Raw genomic sequence first — 24,646 nt, 5'->3', positions numbered from 1 at the left:
ATAGTGACTAGAAGAGAAAAGGAAACTAAGCTGAACACAAAGGGTTGCAGCAAAGGGAGTTCACCGAATCAAAGGATATATAGCCATTGTAGTAATGCGGGGATCAGTACAAACCAGTTCTGTATAATGTTCAAATATTTGGTACTGGAGTAGCTGGAATGGAATATATTATTTTGCATATGATACCAAGTTCTTCAGTAAACTATTTTTTAAGAATAGAAATAACAAGTAATAACATAATATAAGGGTTCATCAAGAGTGTGATGGCAGAATAGTGAAACTGGACTGCAGAAGTCAAGTGGGGAAAGCAGACAAATACAGTAGCAGCCACTGTACAGAATGGGGGGTGGTGATCAAGCCTAATAATTGAGAGGCTGATAAATGGTGTGTGGTATGAAGAAATGTAATGGTTTGCACAGCACATAGTTAGGGCTGTTACCAGCATGGTGTGGCAGTGGAAGGCACCTATGCATAAATCACTAAACAGTACATCACATCAGGGTACTCTTGTCTAGTTCTGACATTCATATCTCCATAAGGACCAGGACTAGACATCCCACTGGCCAACAGCTGGAATAATGCAAGATCTGTCTGAATGAAAATGTTTAAGAAGAAAGAAAGGTAGAGTCTTGAAGCATTGTTCCAGCATATGATTTGAGAATACAGAGTAAAGATTACATGGGGACCCATGGGGTGTGCACAGTGGTATGACAATGCTAAGAAAGTTAGATCTTAAGTTTTAGTGTTCCATGTCAAATGTATTTCATAAAAGTTCTTCAGAGGTAATGTACATATAGTTGCATGCAGTATGTGTGTTGTCACATTTTAATGGCTCACTGTTTTGTTCTTTGTAGGTTATTTAGTCCTAAAGGATCTAGGCTTTAAAGTAGATGTGTATATAGCATCAGAGATCTGTCCAGATTCTATAGCAGTTGGAACTATCCGGCATGAAGGAAAGATTACATATGTGCATGACGTCAGGAACATAACGAAAAAGAACGTAAGCATTTTCATATTTAGCATCTATTCCATTTTATGACATGTATTTAAGTCTTCAGGTGGTGTTTACAGGCATATAGATATTACATATTTGGGTTCCATTGATAATGACCTGCACTTCACTGTCCCACACAAAAAGTGAGATTTCATAAGCTGATTCCATTCTGCAGTAAAAAAATAAATGTAAATTAGCTGTTTAAGGTCGTGGTTTTGCATGGCATTTCTGTGGAGGGTTAGTAGTACATTATCCTGATGAAAGTGTAACACCCTAGACAGGGAAGCACTGTTCTGAAGGAGCATGATACTTTTTCAAGCCTGGCAAGCTTACATTGCAATATTGTTATTGTTTTTTTATTTAAATGTTTTCACCACAGTAATGGACTTACTGAGATAGGGCACATTTCAAACGCTGCACGGATTATGTAAGAGGAAGAGAAAGGTCAGAACAGAAGATCTGATGTAGGGGAAGGGGCAAATTGCTGCTATAGCTAAATTGTGACAGACAGCATAATAACCCTTATCCCATTATGTCATCAAGAAACAGAATAAATGCATGATTTAAAAGTCTGGAAATTGTACTGTTCCTTTTTTGGTGGTGATAGCATGTTCTACTCCCATCTATGTTTATTACTCGTATAATTAGCATACATCTTTTATCCTCCATAGCCCATATTTTTCTTGTACATTTCCTCCCTCTTTAGTGAGGTGTACCTACTATTTCATTATCTTGGGATCTTGCTTGTATTTCCATGGTTAAAATGTCTTTGGCTTCTGATATACAAATGTGAATGATGTACAGGCTGCCAGTCAGTATAGTTCAGGGTAATTTCAGTGAATTATTTTAAATGAAGCAGATTAGTGGTTCATGCTGCTGGACAGAATGTTTATTTTTCCTTTGGTACCGATTGAGGTACTTAACGTATTATTGCACCCACATTCTGAACAGGGCAAACGGCTCATTTCCAAGCCATACTCCTGCCAAGATATGTAGTGAACAAAGAGGCCAAAATAGGGTCAGGTTTTAAATATTGCTCGTAGAAGGTTGCTAGAATAAAAGGACTTGTGTTATCATGCATTTTCTGGAGGAAATAAACTCTGAAATGCAAATGTATGTCATTATTTGGTGACCGCATTCCACAATGATTTGCCAGAAAAACACAACTTTTAAGAGGAATGGACCACAAATATGAGGCATAAATCTGGACATTCTGCAAAAATATAGACAGCTGAGAGGTATGACAGTGACGTTTCATAGGTTCATAGGTAGGTACTAGGCTATCTGCCCGAGGGCATTTATAAGCCTAGCCAGAGTGTGTCGGCTTTCGCCGCCCCATTGATTAATTAACCGATCCTCTTTCAAGCAGAGCCAATGAAGTGATCCCATGGGTGTATTTTCTGTTACCCATCCACTCGTCAAGGTTTCTCTTGAAGAGTGTTAGTGAGGGGCTCTGCCCGATGTAATTTGGAATTTTGTTCCAAAGCATGGGGAGTCTCTGTGACAGGAATCTATCTCTCCAGCATGTTCTATTTATTGTTGTGGCGAGATTTAGCTCACTAGAGCACGTGGCTCGCAGTGACTTGGATTTCTTTAGGTGGAGCATGTCCATCAGTTCTGAGTTGGACATGGCTTTGTAAGTCAGGCAGAGATCACCTCTGAGTAAGCGATATGCAACTGAGTACAGCCGGAGGTTTTTCAGTCGGGCTGCATAGGACATATGTTTGAGGCCAGTAATCCTCTTGGTGAGGTACTTTTGTGGTCTTTCCAGCTGTTGGAAGTGTCTTGTGAGGTACATCCCAAATGGGGCATTGTACTCTATGATGGGTCTAATGAGTGACGAGTAGAGGGGCACTGTAACCTCTTTATTTCTAGATGCGAACCCTTTAGTAATTAGATGGGCCACATAGAAGAATTTCCTAACTACTTTGGCAATATGATTGTCAGAGGAGAGATTACTATCTACCTGGGTCCCCAGATCTCTTATTACCTCTTCTGTATTAAGGGGCTGCCACCTATGTGGTAATTTGTGGGTGTTTTGTTTTTCCCAAATGGGATGACTATGCATTTTTTGGCATTTAGCTTGAGGCCATGACTTTGACACCAGGTCTCCATCTCAGTAAGGCCCTTTTGGAGGATGTCCATGTCAGCCGGTGAGTCAATTATGGCTCCCAGTTTGCATTCATCGGTGAACTTGGTTAGCCATAGTCCTCCTGTGTTTGCCTGTACTTCTGAGAAGTATATGCCGAACAGTAGGGGTCCCAGGATCGAGTCTTGTGGGACACCACTTGTGACTAGTTTAGAGACAGACCTGGAGCCCACTATTCTTACCGTGTGAGTTCTGTCTGTAAGCCTGTTGGCAACCCATCTCGTGATGTAGGGGTTTATGTTCAGGCTGGTGAGTTTTTCTGTAATACCCGAGTGGGGAATGTTGTCGAAAGCCTTGGCGAGGTCAAGGTAGGCTGTGTGAACCAACTTTCCCTCATCTATGGCCTGTCAGATAATGTTTCTGCCATCAAAGTAATTGCGATGTTACTGGTCTGTACTTCACCCTGTGATGTTAAGAACAACATCAGACAGTCCCGATCCTTGGCTGATGTAAAACCATCCCATTAAGTTTTCTCTGTCTCTCTCTGTAATGGTGATTTACTGTTAACTTGAAACAGTGTTTTATTTGAAGTATGCTTCATGCTTCCTTCAGTTTTGCTGTCTTCATAGTATTTATTGTGGATGCGCAAGCAACATTTGTTTGTGTACATTAATCAGAAGAAACTGAAACATAAATTTCGGTCTATTTCCACTTTAGTAATGTGAGTACTTACGTAAACACTATGAAGACAGCAAAACTGATGGAAGCATAAAGCATGAACCATCTTTCAAGTAAAACATGATTTCAACACTAAAACATCATTAGAGAGAAAACTAAATGGCTTGGAAATGAGCCATTTGCACTGTTCGGAATGGGGTTGCGATAATACGCAAGTACCCTGACTGATATAGCGTACAGGTGTCTATCTTTAAAATGTCCCCACTGATTTACAAGGTTATATATAGCTCTATCTCACTGCAGAAAACTTATTTCTCATGTGAAGTATTTCCCAGACAGTATTTTTAGAACCTTAGGTCTGCAATGATTTAACATGGTGTGTTCTTGCCTAGTATTGCAGAAATGTATACTTAGTCTGAATTCTTTTATGAGAGTTTTAGATTTCATATTATAGCTGTTTGAAGATGGATACTAATGAAGTAAATATCTTGGGGTATTGGATGTTTTTAATTAGAAAGCATCAGAGAGTATATCGTGATGCACAGAGACTGAGAATAAATGGATGGATGGCTACTGCCCTACATTTTTATCTGTCTCCTTTCTTTTGGCACAATTCCAGAACTCTGGAAAATTACCATTATCGTCCCACTTCTCAAACAAAGCTCTAGATCTTATCCTGAGTCATATAGATCTATTGCACTTCTGTCACCAATCACCAAAATTCTAAAAAAGGCAGCAGCTTTTCCACTGGAAGTGCATATGAAAGCTTATAGTCTCCTCTTCAGTAATCAGTATGGTTTTAAAAATGGACATGGCACTAACACTGTACTATTCACTCTAACAGACACAATCTATCATTCAATGAATGCTTGAAATTTACTTTTTGCTCTTGCTGTCTGTCACTCATCAGCCCTGACCCCCTCAGTTGACCTCTTAATTTTACTTTACTGGGGCAAAGGTCAACCAGGAGGGGACATCTTTAGACAGCCATGGGAGGAGGTTTTTGTTTTTTCTGCTTATGCCACACTTCTAGCATGCAGCCACTGAAGCACCAGCAATAGGCTCACCACGAAGTCCATCTTATCACTTTCACAAAGGGTGTTCCCTCTAACAAGTCCTGTCTTCTTCCCCCGAAGCAGTTAGCATTCCCCATTGTCCACCATAGAAATTGCACCAACTTGTATACCTGCATCCCTCCCCTAGGAGAGGCAAGTGGCCATTCCTCTTCATTCCTCACATATCCCTGCCTGGCTCCTCCAGTGCCAAGCCCCACTAACTGAACCCAAATCACCTGGGTCTCAGTCAGGGCTGTATCCTTCTGCACCCAGAACCAAGCTGTATATGTTAGAAATCTTACAGTAGCCATTTTCATAGACCTTTCCAAAGCCTTTGACTTGCAGATCCTGCACTTCTTATCAAAGACTTTTCCCTATATGGTCTCCATTCTGTCTCATTAAAATAATTATGTGAGAATTTTAATGGAGGATAGTTTAGAGTTATGCTTTCTTATAACTGGTCTCCCCTCTACCTAGTGTTATATGGCATCCCCTAAGGCCCTGTCCTCTGACCACTATTATTTATTCACACCAGTTCTCTCATGTTCACACCAAAAACCTGCAGTATCCCGCTGTGTGCTGATGACATTGTCATGTGGGAATACGATGGCTCTCCAGTGACTATTTGTGACATCTGTAACAATACCATGTAGCAAAAGTGTCCCAAGTTCTGAAGAAGGCTGAATAATTGAAGATGGAAGCACTACACTCAGGGGCGGCTCGTGGTATCGGACTGCCGGACTGCAGCCCTCCCACCTTAAAAAAAGAAAAGAAAAATCTGTAAAACTAAAAAACAAACAGAAAAAAAAATCTAGACTGCAGTCCGGATAGAGAAACACAGGTTCCCAGCAGTCATTGCTGCAAATGCACCCAGGAATCAGTGCGGGGACGACCGCACAGAAGAGGAGATCCGGACTGCTTCGGCTGCAGACAGATCCAATCAGGACTGATAGAGGTGAGCTGCTCTCACAGGACTTTCTTTGCGTGGGCTCATTCAGGAGGTAGGTGTAGCAGGTTTTGGTCACTGACTGGATTGCTCCGTGTCACGGGTGGATTTTGCTGCTTCAGGTCGCTGGATTGTTCGGGTGGTATCAGGTATGTGAGTTGCTTCCTGACTGGAGGTTAGGTCGTTTTGCTGCTGGTGTTGCAGGTCGTTTTGCTGCTGGTGTTGCAGGTCGTTTTGCTGCTGGTGTTGCAGGTCATTTTGCTGCTGGTGTTGCAGGTCGTTGTGTGTGTGTGTGTGTGTGTGTGTGTGTGTGTGTGTGTGTGTGTGTGTGTGTGTGTGTGTGTGTGAAATGCCCCAGTTACTATATACTGGTGGCTAGAGAGAGCAAATGGTGGTGGATAGAGACTCAGGCTTGAACCCTGTACCTTGGATACAGGTGGCAAGGACCTGAATTCCCTATCCACCACCATTTCTAAAAAAAACTTGCAGAGTTTTGCCTCATATTTGTTCTGTTCCTCATAAAATCTGTGGTTTCTGTATCTACATTTTTCCTTGCAAAGTCTGTAGTGTAGTGGTGCACTGGTAGCATTGTTGCCTAACAGCTACAGGTTCTCTGGTTTGATTCTTGGCTGGGGTGCCTTCTGTGTGGTGTCTGCATGTTCTCTTTACTTGCAAAGATGTGATTGGCATTTCTCTCTACTCTGCTGAAAATTGTCTTTTGTTCCAAGTCAGACTAGTTTCCTGGTTAAAAGTTTAAAAAATAGGCATTTGAATTTCAGACTTCATATTCTTCAGAAAGTACATGGTAACACAAAATTGTTTTAGCAGTTGTCTAACTTTATAATATGGATATTTGAAATGTGTCCCTATTTTTGGGACTGTATTTCCCCATTATTGGCTTTGTCCAGGTATTTGTGCTAAGGTTGAGAGTTATCTATGGTGAGAACTGTATTCATTGAATGTTTGGGGGCTGTATTCCCTCCCCATTACTGGCTTTGTCCACATGTTTTTTGCTAAAAGGTTGAGAGCTATAGTGAGAACTGAATTCACTAAATGGTAGCCATTTAAGTTTATCTTCCTCTCTTTTACAAAACAGCTGATTTGGCAAAGTGGTATGTTTCTCTGACTGTTTTGCACAGGGTCCCCTGGGTTAAAGACGTGGCAGTGAAATGTATGGTGGTAACACAACATTTTATTCTAGCAACTTTCCAACATTATACAAGCAATGTTTAAAATGTGTCCCTGGTCCCCCCCCCCCCAAATAAATTTTGGCTTTTTCCAGATTTCTTGTGCTGCAAAGTTCAGAGATACAACTGTGTGTCGAGTAGATTTTACAAAGAGCTGAGAGCTGCAGGGGAATAAAACTTTAGTGCTGCTTATTCTGAGTCTGCTTGCATTAATAGCACAACAGGTAGTGTACTTGCTTTTGATGCAGAAGGCTGTATCTCCCACAGTAGATAGATGCATTTGTGATACTGTACTGTGTTGTAAAGTCTGTGGATGCTGCAGTCTTTTCGGCAAAGATACCTAGAGTAGTAACTATGAACCTGTTATCTGTTTGCCATAGAGTCCCTATTGCGATATTACTAGCTTATTTTTATTTTTTTTTAATGCATGCAACATAGGCAATTTATTCCTCAAGGGCAACAGGCACTTTATTTGTAGATGAATAAACAGTGACATATAAAGTTGATTGCTAGCAGCAACCTCTTCATTGTTACAGATTTCTTTAATGTGGAATTATTTAGATGACTTTTACTACTTCAGAGATTGTGCATATTTACTGATACTGGTGGACTGTAGAAGGTTGAGTAGACTTTTATGATGGAAATGTTATGAATTGGGTAGTTTTGTCATTGGTGCATGCATTTTGTTTCATTGTTTACTGGAAAAATGTTCAAAACAATAAATTTAAAATGCCGTCTAACAACTGTACGGTATTGTACAAGGAATATAATTTAGTAGAATCAGGAAGGTGTATCAAAGAGCACATGTATGTTTCATGTGCAAGGGGCCTATTATTTGAAAACAGCCCAAAGTTAATCTTTATCTGCCACTGGCAAAATGTATTTTCTTTGAATGTGGGTTTCAATGCTGTTTCATTGAATGTGCGTTTCAAGGGCAGAGAAGTTTTTAATGCTAAGCCTGTTTTCATTGTGAGACTGCGTTGCTTTGTTTAGCAGATATCTTAGTGTTTGTGCTGTAAAATGCAAAATAAAACTTTCAAATGAAATCCAGATCATCATGGAAGTAAAGCAGTATGCATATTAGTGTTTATGGTAAATGGAGTGATATAGCCAAGTAATGGATCATTGGAATGGCTGCAGGGGGGAGGGCTCCATTCGACCATAATTTTGTGAGGGGGAAGGGCGGCAAACTCAAAGACAGCCCCAGCTGAACTATACCTCCCCACTGTCCAGATTTTCACAGAATGAATAGATTTTTGCTTCTTATTTTTGGTTTGTTCCTCATAATATTTGTGGTTTTCTGGAAAATCATTTAGGAATTAAGTCACTGACACTGAGTTTCAGACTTCATAACCTTCAGAAAAATGCATGCTGAAGTAAGACCTGTTCTATCAACTGTCTCAGTTTATACAAGAGCAATTTTTAGTACTGTTTATGTTCCCCCCAATATATTTGGCCTTGTCCAGATTTATTGCATTAACAGGTTGAGCGGTACATACAAATAAATTGCTTCATAGAATTAGGCATAGCCAAACCTCTCAACTGTCCCTGAATTTGGCTCAAAATGTTGCTCTGAACTAATAATCCCTCCGCAAAATAGCAATTTTGGAAGAAAACATGGAGGGTTTACAATTTAGAAATAACTGTAATAATCAGAGTTATAGATTACTTTTATTTCAGAAATGCATGTAGATTATTTTATTTTGTCAGCTGCTCAAGTTAGCAGTACTATTATTAAAAAATGTCCCTTCTTTGACAGGTTCCCAGCTGTATTGTGTGGCTATTTTATATTTTTGCATCACATTTTTGGTCCATTTTTCATAAAATTGTGTTTTTGGCAAATTAGTGGTAAATCATTAAAGACTGAAGCTAGAAAATAATGACAGACATTTGAGTTTCAGATTTCATATCCTTCAGAAAACTTGTACTAATACAATACCTACTATTCTGTTATCTTTCTAAGTTTATAAGAGCAATATTTAAAAATTGTCGTTATTTTTGGGCCTTTGTCCCACTTCTATGTATGGCTTTGCTCTGATGGTGAAGTATGGCAAATGTGTCGGGGCCATTAGACAGCCAGAGACATTTCAAATTGTGACATACTTGTTGCACCCTACTCCCCCATGTAGTGACTCTGGATGTGTCCAAGCAAGGCAAGGAGCAGTTGTGCAGGGTATCCCCCCATGCAATGTAAATGTGCAGGGTATCCCCCATCCAAGGTAGACACAAGTACTACAGTGGATTTTCATCTGTTCTTGATTTTGCAGAATGGTCTGGTTTCTGTCATATTTTTGTACAGTTGATTTATGCTTATTACTCAAAGTGCCTGTTGCTCTGTGTTTTAAGTAGCAATGCTTTAATGACCGTCAGGTAAGCTTGTCTGAGATCATAACATGCAAGTAAGCTTTAATAAGCATACTGTTAAAGAATTGCCAACATTGAAGCCTTTCTCTTGTTGCCATGCAGAGAATACTTAACTAGATAATGTATAAGCATTGAGCATTGAAATGCATATGACAGTATTTGTAATAAAGGACAGGATTACATTATTTTAAGAAGCTCATTACACTTGTTGGAGACTTCCAGTGATCTCTGAGGGCTTTACCCGTAAACTAAACAGAATGCCATTCATGTGTGGTCCATAACCTGTACAGTAATCATTTAAGTAATGTATCTTGAGCTTGTTTGATTTTCATTTTTTACTTTGATCATGTTTTCCCCATGAAACAAGTAGATAGTTGTCAGGCAGCAGGTCTTTTTTGGATAAACATTTTTACAAGTGGGGGTATCACAGAGATTGCTACTTTCAGCATGTTACTTGGTACTTTAATAAAGCTGAATATAAATTATAATGCAGTGCAAGGAGAAGCGGTTTGAGCTGAGTGCTGTATGTTTTTCTTATACTTGATTTTGACTGGCATTCCAGTAATGTATTTAAAAAGTAATTTATTTTTTTATGCCTCGCAACCTTTGTTTCCATCTAGATATTAAGTAAGCTGTCAAGCAGCCAATGCATTGAAATATTTTTATTCTTTTACACTTCATTTGTCTTGATTGAACTCTCATAATGAAGGTTTGGCACCCAGGGTAGCATATTTAATTAATGTTTAGTTTTTGTGGTTTTGAGCATAGCTCCTCCCCTTTCTAGTTGTCCACACCCCTTCCCAATGACCCCACCCATTCGGCTATCTCCTGCAGCCCCCCTTTGATTTGAAGTCACCAGCCGCCACTGACTACACTTACTTTATAAAGTGATCCATGGTTATTCTTATAACTGTGCCAAGCCTATGAGCAAAAAGATTTTGAGGTAAACTACAGTAAAACAAGGTACATATCAATAAGGGCAGTGCAATGTTATTTAGCTGTGCGGGGATAAAAAGGCATACAAACCATATGTATACATTTAATACTTTGCCTAGAAGAAAACACAGTAGAGTTCATCAACTCCCGCACAATACATTGTGTTGCTTCAGCAGACACTGGAAGCTGTTAGAAACATCAGTGCATTCTCACCAACTCTTGTACTGACACTTACTATGACGCATGCTTACTGAATCTAGGTGGTAGTAGAGTTTACTTACCAATTATTTGTAGCAGGAACAAGTGTGTATTGACAAAGTACGTAAAGTTAACTTTCCTTGCTGCAGTGGTGAGTATACAGTAAACTTTCCAGCTACAATGTTGAGGTCAGAGTTGACAAGGTGGATGTATGTTGGATTACAGTCCAGCTGCAAGTGTTGAGGAAGGAGTCAGAAAGCTGAATTGTGGACAGTTTTTACAGTAACATAGTTGTAGACAGTGGTGTCAGTTAGGTTTTGCATATGATGCCTGGATTGGAGACTTGTTGAGTTTAACATGTATAAGTGTACATGTATGAAGTACTTCTGAAACTGAAATCTAGTTTTGATTGTTGATTTGTGTATTAATTGGGAGGGAGTGTGTGTGTGTGTGTGTGTGTGTGTGTGTGTGTGTGTGTGTGTGTGTGTGTGTGTGTGTGTGTGTGTGTGTGTGCGTACTTGTACTAATTGTGAGTACATATCTGTGTGTTTGTGCGCGATTGTGTGTGTTTGTAGAGATTATGAATATGTGTGTGTGTGTGTGTGTGTGTGTGTGTGTGTGTGTGTGTGTGTGTCTTTGTGTGGAATTATTGTACATATATCTATATAGAAGACAACAGTACATATTAATAGATACAATTTTTGTAAGTCATGAATAAAATTTATAACACAAGTAGAACAGTGGTTCAAAACAAATAAAATGGAAGCAAAGAAAAGAGCATGCTTTTGACAAGTGAGATTTGAGGAAAAAATGATTTAAGTGATGTGTTGTTGGAAGTGATAGTTGTACAGGAGTGTGTAGGAAGAGCAAGGTGAAATACACTCTTGAGCAGGGAAACAGAGGTGTTGACAGAAAAAGTGGTTAGATCATGCATGAATTGTGGTAGAGGTAGAATCAGATGATTAGTAGATAAGCTGGGTGAGAGTACGATTAAGTACATTTGAGTAAGTAGATATAGGATTATTATTGTAAAGAGGGGCTGTATAATGCCACTGACCAGGTAATGGGAGATACAGAAAGGATGTGTTGTGAGAGGGTATGGAAGAAGAAGAAGGGAAAGAAAAAGCAAGGTAGGAGGAGGAAAGGAGATGTTGAAGGGGAATTGAAGGGTATAATAAGAGTCGGAAGTGGTAAAGAAAGGATAGAGGAAATTAAATAAGTAGTTTAGAGAGTGTCCTTGGATAAGGTGAGGGATAACATACCTTAGAATACACTATGTGCATGGATTGAAATATTTGTGGAGCTTAAGAGACTTAGAAGGAGGAGGAAAAGTTACATAGTGGTTGAAATGTATCCTGATTTGGTAGGACAAAAAGTTTGATTGACTGACAGCAAAGGTATACTTCTTGTCAGAATTATTATTTTACTTAGTTGGGAATGTAATAAGTAGGGGTTAGCCCAAAAAAGTGTCATTGATTTTTAGTGTGCTAGTCAATATTTACATTGCCCATTATTTCCTTTGGAATATTTGATGAATCCCATGAGAAGAATTCTTCTGCAGTTTTTGTATTGTTACTTGGTGGAATGAAAATTCCACTTATGCACAGAGCCTTGTGTTTTATTAAGTTTTAGAAGGAGCATAAGGATTTCAGCATTTTTTTTCTTGGGGGAAGAGTGAGAGATGAAGTGTTACGTTGAGGGAATTGTTTAACAATCTATGAACACCACCCACCTTTTTCTGTCTAGTTATAAACTGTTGTACCCTGCAAGTACAATTGCAGCTCCTCTCCCTTCATTAACAGTTCAAAGCTAGAGCCGTTAGGCAGTTGCATTAAACCACTGCTCAACTACTTTAACAGACTGCAGACTACCCATTCCAGCCAAAGTAACCACTCTCACAAACAGCAGACACAACTGCTACCTTAAGTTTTTCAAAATACTTACTGATAGTTTTTCGCTCACCTCTCTGGGGTTCTGGGGCTCCTACCTGCTCTGCACCCTTACCCTGCCCCATTTCCCACCCACCCCCACTACCTGTACATTTAGCCACCCCCAATACCTCAACTCTCACCATTCTCCCAATAAACACTAGACTCCACCCTCAACATACACATCCACTCTTAATATCTCCACCCCCTCCTAACAATGCCCCGTATCTCAACACACCTGCTACTCCTAACATCCCTACTAACCGCTCTCTCTTTTGTCTTACTTTTCTTACTCAACTGCCTAACCTCTACCATACCTCACCCTCACACCCCACTAGCACATACCAACTGTCCTTCACACCTCCCTTCACTGCCATAACTCACAAACTCTACTGTTCTAGCACAACCCTAGTCTTCCTTCATCAAATCTCCCTCTCACTCTCTGGAGACATTCACCCCCAACCCAGGTCCCACTTCCAGAACACAACCCACCAACTCCCCTCCCACACAACCCCAAACACCCAAAGCCATATGCCTCACTAAATTCAAAGCCCAAAGTCTTCAAAATAAAATCCCTAGCCTCCATGCCTGGCTTTCCCACAACCACCCTGACATAGCTCCCATCTCAGAGACCTGGCTTAAACCTTCTACAAAAGACAACAAAATTCTTCCACCAGACTACCAAATGAATCACAATGACAAACGACACAAGAAAGGAGGAGGGGCTGCTATTACCTACCCCTCCTCCTATACCATTACCCCATACACCAATCACTATCCCCACCTTTGCCAATGCTGAAATAACAATAGGTCTACTAAAAATCAGCAACTACAAGTCCATATGCATAGGGGCCATTTATCTTCCCCTAGGCAATAATATCCAAACACTGGAAGATATCCTGTCCTGGTTTCCACTACCATCAAAATAAAAACCTACATCCTCAGTGATATGAACATTAACTGGGTTTTTATTTATTTTCAAGCTCCATCTCACACAATCAACCTGTTCAACTTCTCCCAACTAATAAACTCTCCAACCAGACCAAACAAAAATGGGTTCTCAGGCACCATCATTAACTGAATATTAACATCCCACCCCAACCTCATCTCAGATGCTGGAAGCCTTCCAGACCCTCTCAGTGACCACCTGCCAGCTTTTGCCGACCGTCTCCCATCTTCTTTTCAAAAACAACACCACTACATTCAAACCCGCAACCTCTTCTCTTTCAGTCCTCAGACCTTCTCTGAATGCCTAAATCTACTAAACCACCACGCTCCCCTCAAAATCAAATGTGTCAGGTCCAATCCCTCCCACTAGTTGTCAAAAGAAACCAAACATACAATGCAACAAAGAGACAAAAAATGGAAGCAATACCAGAGAAACCAAACTCCTAACTCCTTACTAGAATTCAAAACAACTCCGAAACTCCGCAAAAAATAATAACTAAGGATCTCAAAGCATACCACTTCAGACTCCAATACAAGCATTCAACTAATCCTAAAAAAATTTGGGACACCATCTCCTCCCTTCTCCACCCAGGAAACAAAGATAACCCTTGTCCCAACCCCAACCTTAATGACCTTGAAACAGTCATCCAATTCAACTCATTCTTTGTGGACTGTATTGCTAAACTGTCATTATTTTTCCCTCACCCCCCCCCTCCAATCCCAACCCCAACTACCCCCCACATCTCCCAGATAACATACCTCCTTCTGCCCCTTTCAGTCTAAAACCCATCCCCACAAATACAGTAAAACAACTACTCCTCAAACTTAAACCTTGCCACAACGCACCTGATAACCTTCCTTCAACCTTCCTCAAACTATCTGTAAGCAGCATAGCTCTTCCCATTTCCATCTTAATAAACAGACCCATCCAGGAATCCTATGAGCCATTAGTCTGGCACCATGCTTACATCATTCCTCTCCATAAAGGAGCCAAAAACACAGACACCACCAATTTCAGGCCTATTACCATTTGCCCTCTTTCTAAAATACTTGAAAAAGCTATCCATTCACAACTGATGCCATATCTAACAAAAAGCAATCTCCTTACCCCCCATTATTCAATATGGCTTCCGCCCTGGTCACAGTACCATGACTGCCCTCCTTTCCTTTCTTGAAACTGTTAACCAAGCACATGACTCTGACAAGCTCGTATCCACCCTGTTCCTCGATCTAGCAAAAGCTTTTGACACCATCTCCCCCCCCTACTCCTATCTCAACCCTCTTCTCTCCACCTCTCTCCCTCCACCATAGCCTAGTTCTCTTCCTATCTCTCTGACCGCCAGCAAGCTGTACAATGGAAATCCTCTACCTCTCTCTTCCTACCCACCCCCACAGGTGTGCCCCAAGGTTCTGTTCTAGGTCCTCTACTTTTCAATATATTTATCAAAAACTTCCATCACACCATCACTGAGTCATCACTAATCCAGTACACAGATGACTCAACAATCATCTGCTCAGCTTTCTCCCCGTCTGATGTACTGTTAAAAACACACTCTGCCTCCTCTAAAACAAAAACCTGGATCCAAAGCAATCACTTAGCCCTGAATGCTAATAAAAGTAAACTGATTATCTTTACTCCTTCTAGAAACTCCAGTATCGACAAAAACTCATTCTCCATATGAAGCCAAAATAACACCCCCCTCGAAATTGTATCTAATACCAAACTGCTCGGCGTCACCATTGATGAAAATCTAAAATTTGACACGCATATCCAATCCACCATAAAAAAAATTTAAAAAAACCTAAGCCTCCTGTACAGACACAACCGCTACCTCAGCCCCTCCACCAGACAAACCTTAGCCTCCTCCTACTTTCTCCCCTCTCTTATATATGGCACTCCTCTTTTAAGCAATCTCCAGTTCGGCCTACAATCCAAACTTGAATCCTGCTACCATAAAATAAGCAAATTTGCAACCAATTCTAAAAACTCAACCCACCATTGCCACTCTCTCCATACTCTGCAATGGCTCAAACTACCCAATTGCTTGAAATTCTTTCAACTTACCACTGCTCACAAGCTTATCTTCAAGCCTTCCAACTGCCCCTCTCTCACTACTGCCTTAACTCCCTACGTAGCCAACCACTCACTCAGATCAGAAAACCAAAACCTTCTACAACTCTACAAACCCTCCAGACCCCCTGGCCAACTCCTGCTATCCTGCTCCATAGCCAAACTCTGGAACTCTCTCCCATCCCATTCCCCCCTTCGCAACATTTCTAGCCATACCAGCTTCAAATCTCTCTTGTTCTTCCATGTGTCTTCAAAATGGGCATGCCCATGTCTCGCTCCAACATAACTCCCCTTCTATACTTTGTCTTTGCCTTTCCCACTGTCATTCTCACTCACATTCCATCCCTGTTTCTCACATCATAACTATTCCTACGAACACAGCCCACCATACAGTTTCTGACCATCTACTACTGCACCCTGGATAACCTCAGTAGACTTCTCTTGTTCCAAATTAGTCAGATTATGTATATACTAAATTTCACAGCACCGTTCCTCTACCTGTATATCCACTCATGATTGTATATTACCCCGTCTGTATTGTGGATTCTCAGCCTAACCATAATGCTGCACTGCTTAATGTGTTAATAGGCTGAATTATGCTGTATTATGTATGTATGTATAGATCTAATATTGTTAATCCTCGTTCATTCCTTACGTGTGGGTATCTGTTCCGACTTCGGAACCGAGCCGGCCATCTTCCAAGCTCGCATCAACTACAAACTCTCGAGCTAAAACTCTTACCCAGAATTCCCCTCTCCCTGTTACCTCAGATTTTGTTTGCTGCATCGCCATTCAGTCGTGTCAAGCTACTTCTCTTGAGCTAAGTACAATATTTTTTGTCATACTAGTTTAAAACACTTTTTCTCTCAGAAAAGTTACTAGATTTTTTTCTCTTACCTTATCGCATTTTGCAATTATCCCTTCTTGAATCTTTTCAATCCCCTTCATCCTATTTACCGCAAGGTATTTTCTTCTTTACCATCGTTGGTAAACCCCTTTTCCTCCTTAGCTTCGGGTATTTCTTGTACCATTGCTGGTATTCTTTCTGATTTTCCTTCTTTCCTAACAATGGCAGATAAAAAAGGTAGTCCAGGATTTAAGAGATGTTCAGATTGTGGACATAAATTACCTACTTCAGATGCACATTCCCTGTGTCTGTTGCTTGGATGTGCCTCATTTATCAGTTGACCCACCCTGTGAAATTTGTAAGAATTTATCTAACAGGACATTGATTGAAAGGAAAAAGAAATTGTTATTGAAGGGGTTACTTAAATCTCCTTTTTCAGAGGCTATTTCTGGGTCGGAGGCTTCAACCCCTCCAAAATCCCATAAGAAAAAGACTGATGAACATACAAAGGCCAAGTCTCTTCCTTTGTCCCGGCTGGGGACTCCCACCAGCAGAGACACAAGAAGGCTAAGCTTTCCACTTTGGATCTGACTTTTTTGGCTCCATTCGGTGCCTAGACCTTCGGCACCGAGGCCATTGGTGCCATCTGTGATTTCGGCACCGACTAGCATGCCCTTAACCGTATCGGTACCGAGGGGCTTCTCAACTCAGACTTCTCCACCGGCACCAACTGTCCAGTCGATGCAGTCTGTTACCACATCGGCTCCGACAACTTACCCGGAACCGACAACTCAGTTATTGACACCAATTTTTTCAGTCCCAGCCTCAGTGCTGACAACCACTTCGGCACCAACCTTATCGTCAGTGCAGACCATGACTTTGGCACCCATGATTTCCTCGGTGCAGACACTTGTAGTTCAGTCCCTTACGGCCCCGTTGTTTTCAGTGCAGACTGGTGAGGTGGGCACCGAGCTTGCCCCATCTTTGGATAGACCTGACTCTCCCTCAGCCGTGTCCGTGAAATCCACTAGAAGCCTGTTGCGTCTTGTGGATCAAGTGCTTATGGCCAGAGGTATCCCGCCTCCCAGGACGTATCCTTCCTTGGGAGGTGATCACCCTTTGCCAAAGACCCCTACTTATTCTCCTGCTTCATTGTCTTTGAAGCTCCTTAATATAGCACAGTCTTCCACCTCTACGGTTCCCTTTATGGACCTCACTATGGAACCGCAGTTGCCTTCGTGGCAGAAGAGTTTTGCTAAGACCCAGGATGTCAGCTGTAGCGTACGTAATTTGGTGTTTCACAGCCATCCAGGGACTCCGAGTCTGCAGGCTGAACCACTGAGGGAGGGGTGACCTCTGTCCCGGACACTCACCCCTCTTCAAGTGGACCGGCCTTCCAACTAATGGAGAAGGCTTTGGCATCGACTGGGGATACTGTGCTATCAATCCACCCCGCCCTCCTCTGGACCGCAATGTACACAAGTCGCTCCTAGCGGACACCGGGCGCAAGGGCCTCAGGATATACTCCCACAGGAAACCCCTTTTGCGTTGTCTTCCCCAGCTTCTCCCGCTGAGGAAGTTCAACGAAAAAACTTGTGCAAGAGGAAGCACATGGACTCCACAGAGGAGTCCCTTACTGAAGACACAGACTTTGATGATGGGGAAGGGTCCCCTCGGTCACCCTCTGAGGTATCCTTTGATGATATCCTTGAAATACTTAAACAGAGAGGTGACTGCCAGCCCTCTAACCTGACCTTTGAAGAGTCTGTGTTCCTGCAGGCCTTTTGCACCCAGCCCACTACCTCCTGGGTTACCCCTCCTGCTGACGAACTGGTCCGGCTCATCATGCAGCGTGTGTGGAAGGCTCCTGATACCGTTGAGGCCATTCCCCAGAGGCCAGATAAAATTTTGTCCCCTCCTGCTACTGACCCCCGTTGGTCCCAAAGGTCTTCCTGTAGATGCTCTGGTGGTGGCGGCTGCAACCAAGAAGGACCTGGCGGAAGAAGAAAGCCAGACTGTCCATCCACCCAACAAAGAGTCCCGGGCTTTGGACAGAATAGGGAAGTGTACTTTTGCATCAGCAACCTTTGCAATCAGGTCCCTGAATTATATGGCACACTTTACCAGGCTTCAAAGGGATTTAATTTCTGAGCTCTCTGAAACTTTGGCTGGTGCTGTGTCTGATAAGGTTCATGACAAAGTGGCCTCTCAGCTGGCCACCATTGAATCGATATCTAACTCCTCCATGCGCCTGATGTCTCACGCATCAGAAGGAGCAGCTAGAGTGGCGAGTGCAGGCATTGTTCAGAGAAGACACACCTGGATGCACTTATGTAATTTCGCAGAACCCTTCAAGGCTTCCTTTCTCAACGCTCCCATCAAAGCCTCTTCATTGTTTGGACCCAAGGTTAAAAGCACACTGGCCAGATGTGAACAGGATGGTAAGACCCTTTCTGCTGTGGGTGTCCATTATTCTTCCCCTCAATGTGCTTTCTCCAGAAACCAAAAGAGTGGGAAGATATGGTACAAAGAGTCTCAGGGTCCTTTCCGTGACACACAGGCCAAGTTCTCCCCTAGAGGCAGAGGGAAAAACTCACAGGGAAGACGCCCTTTTCGGGGCAGAAGGGGTCCGCATAACCACGGTTCCAGGGATTCTTATCTTGGCCAATCCTACCAGTGCTCCTGAAGAGCGGCCCAACTCTTTTCCTCTGGAGGTGGTTGGGGGTCGTTTCTCCTTGTACCCATCTGCCTGGCTAACCATCACCACTGACACCTGGGTACAAAGGATAATAACCAGAGGTTACCATATTCCCTTCGATCTTTGTCCTGCCCCCCCAACAAACTTACCCGACGTTCCACCCAGTCAAAGGAAAGAAGCAGCATTAGAGATATCAAAGCTGCTAAGAAAAAAGAGTCATCCAAATAGTCCCTCCAGACCAGATAGGATCCGGATTCTACTCAAGACTATTTTTGGTGCCAAAGAAAACCGGGGACTGGAGACCAATTTTGGATCTCAGTGTATTGAACAAGTTTGTAAGAGTACAAAAATTCCAGATGGTTACTATACAGTCTATCCTCCCGCTTTTGGAAAAAGATGATTGGATGTGCTTGATAGATCTTCAAGATGAGTACTACCACATAAAAGTGGACAGGCCATCAAGAAGATTTCTGAGCTTCCGTGCGGGAGCCAGTCACTACCAGTTCAGAGTACTGCCCTTCGGACTCTCTACAGCCCCTAGAGTGTTCACAAAGTGCATGGCAGTCATCACAGCTCACTTGCGACTACAAGGATTCCAGGTGTTTCCATACCTAGACGACTGGCTCATCTCCTCCCCCACCAGACATCTATTGGAAGAAGCCCTGGCATACTCTCTCCTCACTGCAGAAAGGCTAGGCATAACCATAAACTGGCAAAAATCCAATCTCACCCCATCTCAGTCCACAGAATTCATAGGGGTCATCTTGGATACAAAGAATTGCAGAGCATCCATTCCAGAGTACAGAATTCTAAGGATAGAGCAACAACTGATCCCAATCCTTTCAAGGGAGAAATCCACAGTTCACTCTGTCCTACAGCTGTGGGGTTCCATGGCAGCCTCCATCACCATTGTCCCCTTGGCCAGGTTTCACATGAGGCTTCTACAATGGCTACTGCTTACCCAATGGTATCCTTTTCAGTATCCTCTTTCAGCCAAGATTCGAGTAACTCACAGGTGCAAACAGGATTTAAATTGGTGAATGACCCACAACCTGTCACAATGGTCTCGCCCCTTCTCCCCCCAGCAGCCCAAGGCTACAGTGACCACGGACGCCTCCCTGATGGGGGTGGGGGGGCTATGTCATGGACAGACAGTCCAAGATACTTGCTCTGAATTGGAGGCCCAACTGCATATAAATGTTCTAGAGCTGAGAGCGGTGCTTCTGGCGTTGCAAGCATTCCATCCCTGTTGCCGTCTGGGACTATTGCGATACAATCAGGCAACATGGCGGTGGTCTGGTACATCAGCAAACAGGGTGGAACCAAATCTTACCCACTCTGTCGAGAGGCCATGAGGATATGGCAATGGGCGATAGCTACCAACCGTTTTCTTCTAGCAATGCACATTCCCGGGAGTTCCAGCGTGATGGCAGACAGACTCAGCAGGTACATTCTACAACCTCACGAGTGGTCCCTGAATCCCTTGATAGTGGCGGAGATCTTCCACCGCTGGGGTCTTCCTTGCTGCGGACTCTTTGCATCCCCGACCAACTACAAATGCAGCAACTACTTCGCCCTGATTCCCCCTTCGGGACAGTCGCCCAGGGACGCTCAAGTCCAAAATTGGCCCTCAAGTCTTCTTTATGCATTTCCACCTCTCCCCCTCATCCTCCAGTTTCTGAAGAAAGCCCGCCGGTTGAAGAGCAAGGTGATCCTCATAGCACCATATTGGCCTCATCAGATTTGGTTCCCCTTCCTTTGGCCTCACCTGCTAGATCAACCATGGATTCTCCATCCAACCCTGAGGTTGATATCCCAGCCGCAGAATCTGATTCATCCCAGCTTGGATAGCCTGAAGCTCACAGCTTGGCTCCTCCAATTCCCTTGATTGCCAGGCAGAATGATCTTTCTCTGCCAGTATGGGACATTCTTATTGCATCTCATAAGTCTTCCACCAGAATTACATATCTCAGCAAGTAGAAAAGATTTACCCTTTGGCTGAAAGAAAGGCAAGTAGATCCCTTTTCAGCACCAGTGTCAAAAGTACTGGAGTATCTAGCCGACCTATTTCAATCGGGTCTATTGGCCTCTACCATTAGAGTTAATTTGGCTGCAATATCTAATTTCCATGAGGGTATCCAAGACTCCTCTCTTATGTCACACAAATTATGCAAGACCTTCATAAAAGGTGTGAATCATCTAAAGCCCCCCTTTTAGAGAACCTACTCAACCATGGGACCTGTCATTAGTTCTACAAGCTTTGACAATACTACCTTTCGAACCAGCTTCTTCTTGCGACCTCAAATACTTGTCATGGAAAACCTTGTTTTTGGTTGCCGTTACTTCTGCCAGACGTATCTCTGAGCTTCAAGCCTTATGCATCAAGAGTCCATACTTGATTTTTCATAGAGATAGAGTGTCATTGAGAACTAATCCTTCCTTTCTGCCAAAATTGATCTCTGAAATGTCCATTAACCAAACCATTGAATTGCCAGTTTTCTTTCCCAACTATTCAGACAAAGGCGAGTATTGCCTACATACCCTAGATATTCACAGGCAAATTCACTTCTGCTTGAACAGGACTAAGGCCTCTAGTACATCAGACCAGTTATTTTTGGCCTATTCTGGACCTAGATTAGGATGTGCTGTTGCTAAGGTCACTTTGGCTAGATGGTTGAAAGACTGTGTGACCTTCATTTATACACAACGTAATATTCCATTGCCTACTACCATAAAGGCTCATTCAACAAGGTCGGTGGCAACTTCTGCTGCCTTCCATGCCAGAGCTTCTTTACATGACATCTGTGCAGCTGCAACTTGGGCTACGCCTCATACCTTCATCAATCATTACAGTTTGGATTTGGCCTCCAGAGGAAGAGCATCTTTTGGTTCTATGGTGCTCAGGAATGTCTTTCCATGAGAGCCTCCCAGGAATAGAGGTAGCTGGGGACTCTGTCCCACACGTAAGGAATGAACGAGGATTAACAATATTAGATAAAGAAGTTATGCCTGACCATAATGTTCCATCTGTAGTGTTGATCCTCGTTCAGTCATTACGACCCTCCCTCCTTCCCCCTCCTGTGGCTTCTAGTGGATCTCACCATCTGGTTCTTTTAGGTCATTTGACCAGAGGTAGCCTCTACCTTCTTTTGACTTGCAAACTCAATCTGAGATAACAGGGAGTGGGGAATTCTGGGTAAGAGTTTTAGCTCAAGAGTTTGTAGCTGATGCGAGCTTGAAAGATGGCCGGCTCGGTTCCGAGGTCAGAACCGATACCCACACGTAATGACTGAACGAGGATCAACAATACAGATGGAGCATTATGGTAAGACATAACTTCTTTTTATATATTCTTAGCCTGATAAGCATGTTTATACTAAGTTGTGCATGTCTTTAATGTATCTTTGGAGCTTTTCTCCCCGGGCCACCACTGAAAATGGGCTCTTCTTAGCCTAGTGGACTTCCCCAGTCATCAAACTGAAATAAATAAATAAATAGTTTCCTCATCTTTTAAATCTTACTTTAGCCAAGTTTCAGTTGCTAAAATGACATTTGGTAAGTGGTATGCTATCCAGGCATGTAACTCTGCTCCTTTATTTCTAATGCTTCTTAAATTTAGATTAAAAGAATGTAGGCTGAATAGTTTACTCGATTGAGAGGAGAAAGATTGTGAATTAAATACTGTGGTGGTTTCTCAACAGATTTGATGTCATTATGATGAAAAGGATGAAGCCCTTCTTGAATGTATACTGTCTTTAAAGAGAACTACAGATTAATGTTTATCATTAGCTGATAGCTATAATGCTAGTTAGGTAAGCAGACATACAAACAAACTTACAGCAAAATAGCTGTAATTCATGGTGACCATCTCTTTGCAAAGTATTGAATTCAAGTCTGCATCCTCTCCTTCTTTTTGTTTTTTTGTAACATAAAAACTGATTTTTGCTTTATGATTTCATGTCTCACTAGAATGTATAAAACAATGATTATAAAATGGCTATTTATGTTCTTATCCTACCTATTTCAGCTTGAAGACTGGGGTCCGTTTGATTTGGTTATTGGAGGAAGCCCTTGCAATGACCTGTCTATTGTCAATCCAGCAAGGAAAGGGCTGTATGGTAAGTGATCAGTGCTTTCTGAAATAATCTGATATTTTATTTTATTTTGTTGTATCCTTTGTAGATACGAAAGTTGTTTTATCAGATGACTTGTAGTGAGCATCATGTATTATACAACAGTTGTACAGTGATGAGTGGTAGTTAGAAGAACTCATTTCTCCATTTGCTGCATCATTTCATAGACTTTTAGGAAAGAAAACATGAAGTTTATAATATTCCAATGCATTTACTTTAAAACAATTGTTTATTAGTTGTGAGAGACCCCCCCCCCAAAAAAAAGTGCCTTGTGTAGCCATTTCCTTAATTGTTCATTCATTCATTCTGCAGTAATTGTGTTGTACAGGTCAGGGTTATAGTGGAGCAAGACCCCATTCAGCCACCTGCTGGGTGCAAAGCAAAGAAGCTTTTCCTGGAGAGCTTGCTACTGTCAGAAGTGTGCATGTGTGTGCTCACACAGCATGCACAACACATGCGTGCACGCGCAGACTCACACACACACACACACACACACACACACACACACACACACACACACACATATCACAACGGTGGACAATTTAGATGATTTCCAATGTATAGAATATCTTTGGAATGTGGGAGAGAAACAAAGCTCCTGTCAACAACCCGTACAGACATAGGAAGGGCATGCAGACTCCACAAAAGGTAACCCAGAAAAGTTCAGTGCGCACTTTAATTTTCAGGTAGTGATTTTCGGTGATAATCATTTACTTGAACACTGTCATTAAATTAGGTGATAGAACTTTTCCAACTGACTTCTTATCTTAAATTAGCAATTATTTCTTAATCACAGAGTAAAGAAATTGCTACAAATGCATTTCTTGAAGTGATCAGTGTAATGAAGGAGAGGTCCTTTCCCCCAGCATATAGGAACCTCAGAGTCAGTTATAAATTTAGGAGGTCCAGGTGGCTTTGCCCTCACTAAAAATATAATGTGTTTAATTCTGTTATGTGTGTGCCTGTTTTTGATGTGTTTAACTCACAGCAGCGTGTCACTTGTATGCTTTAATTTTTTACTGTTTTCATTTGGTTTTGTTGGTCATTTAAGATGCTGTTCCTTGGCTGTCCTAAATGCAGGTTATGCTGAAAAGTAGCTTTAATAGTTCATTAGGGTAAGGTTTTCTTTTCAGCTCCCCTCTTTTAAAAGCTTGGGAATTGTCCATTCAAAATTATTGCTTCTGTCATTTTGTGCTGATGCCACAAATGAAAAATAAGGCTGATTTGTTTTTCCTCATGCTTAGTCTATGGCTATTTTTACTGATGCTGTTTGGTTTGAATACTCTTATGTAATAATAAGTATGCAGGATTGTGCTAATGTAATTATTTAAGCAGTATTAGATATATACAAGCAGTGAGGGTTTAGCAAAATACCCACTTTCATAAGTCAAATATATGCAATTTGTTAGAACTCTGAAGGATTTTTTCATTACATTATGGAAACTTTGTTAATACATGTGAAAATGCAGTCATACACGTATTCACATTTGGAGATGTCTCACCCTCTTGCTGTCCATAATATCGCCTAATATATTTTACAATAATGAATGTGTCCAGGATTATGTTGAAGGGTA

At 41.9% G+C, this 24,646-nt stretch overlaps 1 protein-coding gene across 1 annotated transcript in view; it reads left to right on the top strand.

Moving 5' to 3' along the window:
* Positions 1–24,646, top strand: part of LOC122817164 (DNA (cytosine-5)-methyltransferase 3B-like) — a 1,566,941-nt gene that overhangs the window by 1,211,021 nt on the left and 331,274 nt on the right. The window contains exons 16-17 of the mRNA XM_044090371.1: positions 855–1,000; positions 22,967–23,057. Coding sequence (XP_043946306.1) covers positions 855–1,000; positions 22,967–23,057 — 237 coding nt within the window. The remainder of the gene's footprint in view (positions 1–854; positions 1,001–22,966; positions 23,058–24,646) is intronic.

This window comes from Protopterus annectens, chromosome 12.part0 (genome assembly GCF_019279795.1).
Source record: "Protopterus annectens isolate FY-2018-M chromosome 12.part0, PAN1.0, whole genome shotgun sequence".
In the NCBI taxonomy this organism is placed as follows: Eukaryota; Metazoa; Chordata; order Ceratodontiformes; family Protopteridae; genus Protopterus; species Protopterus annectens.
Note: the sequence above shows the minus strand (reverse complement) of the source record. Positions and strands in the feature narration are given on the sequence as shown.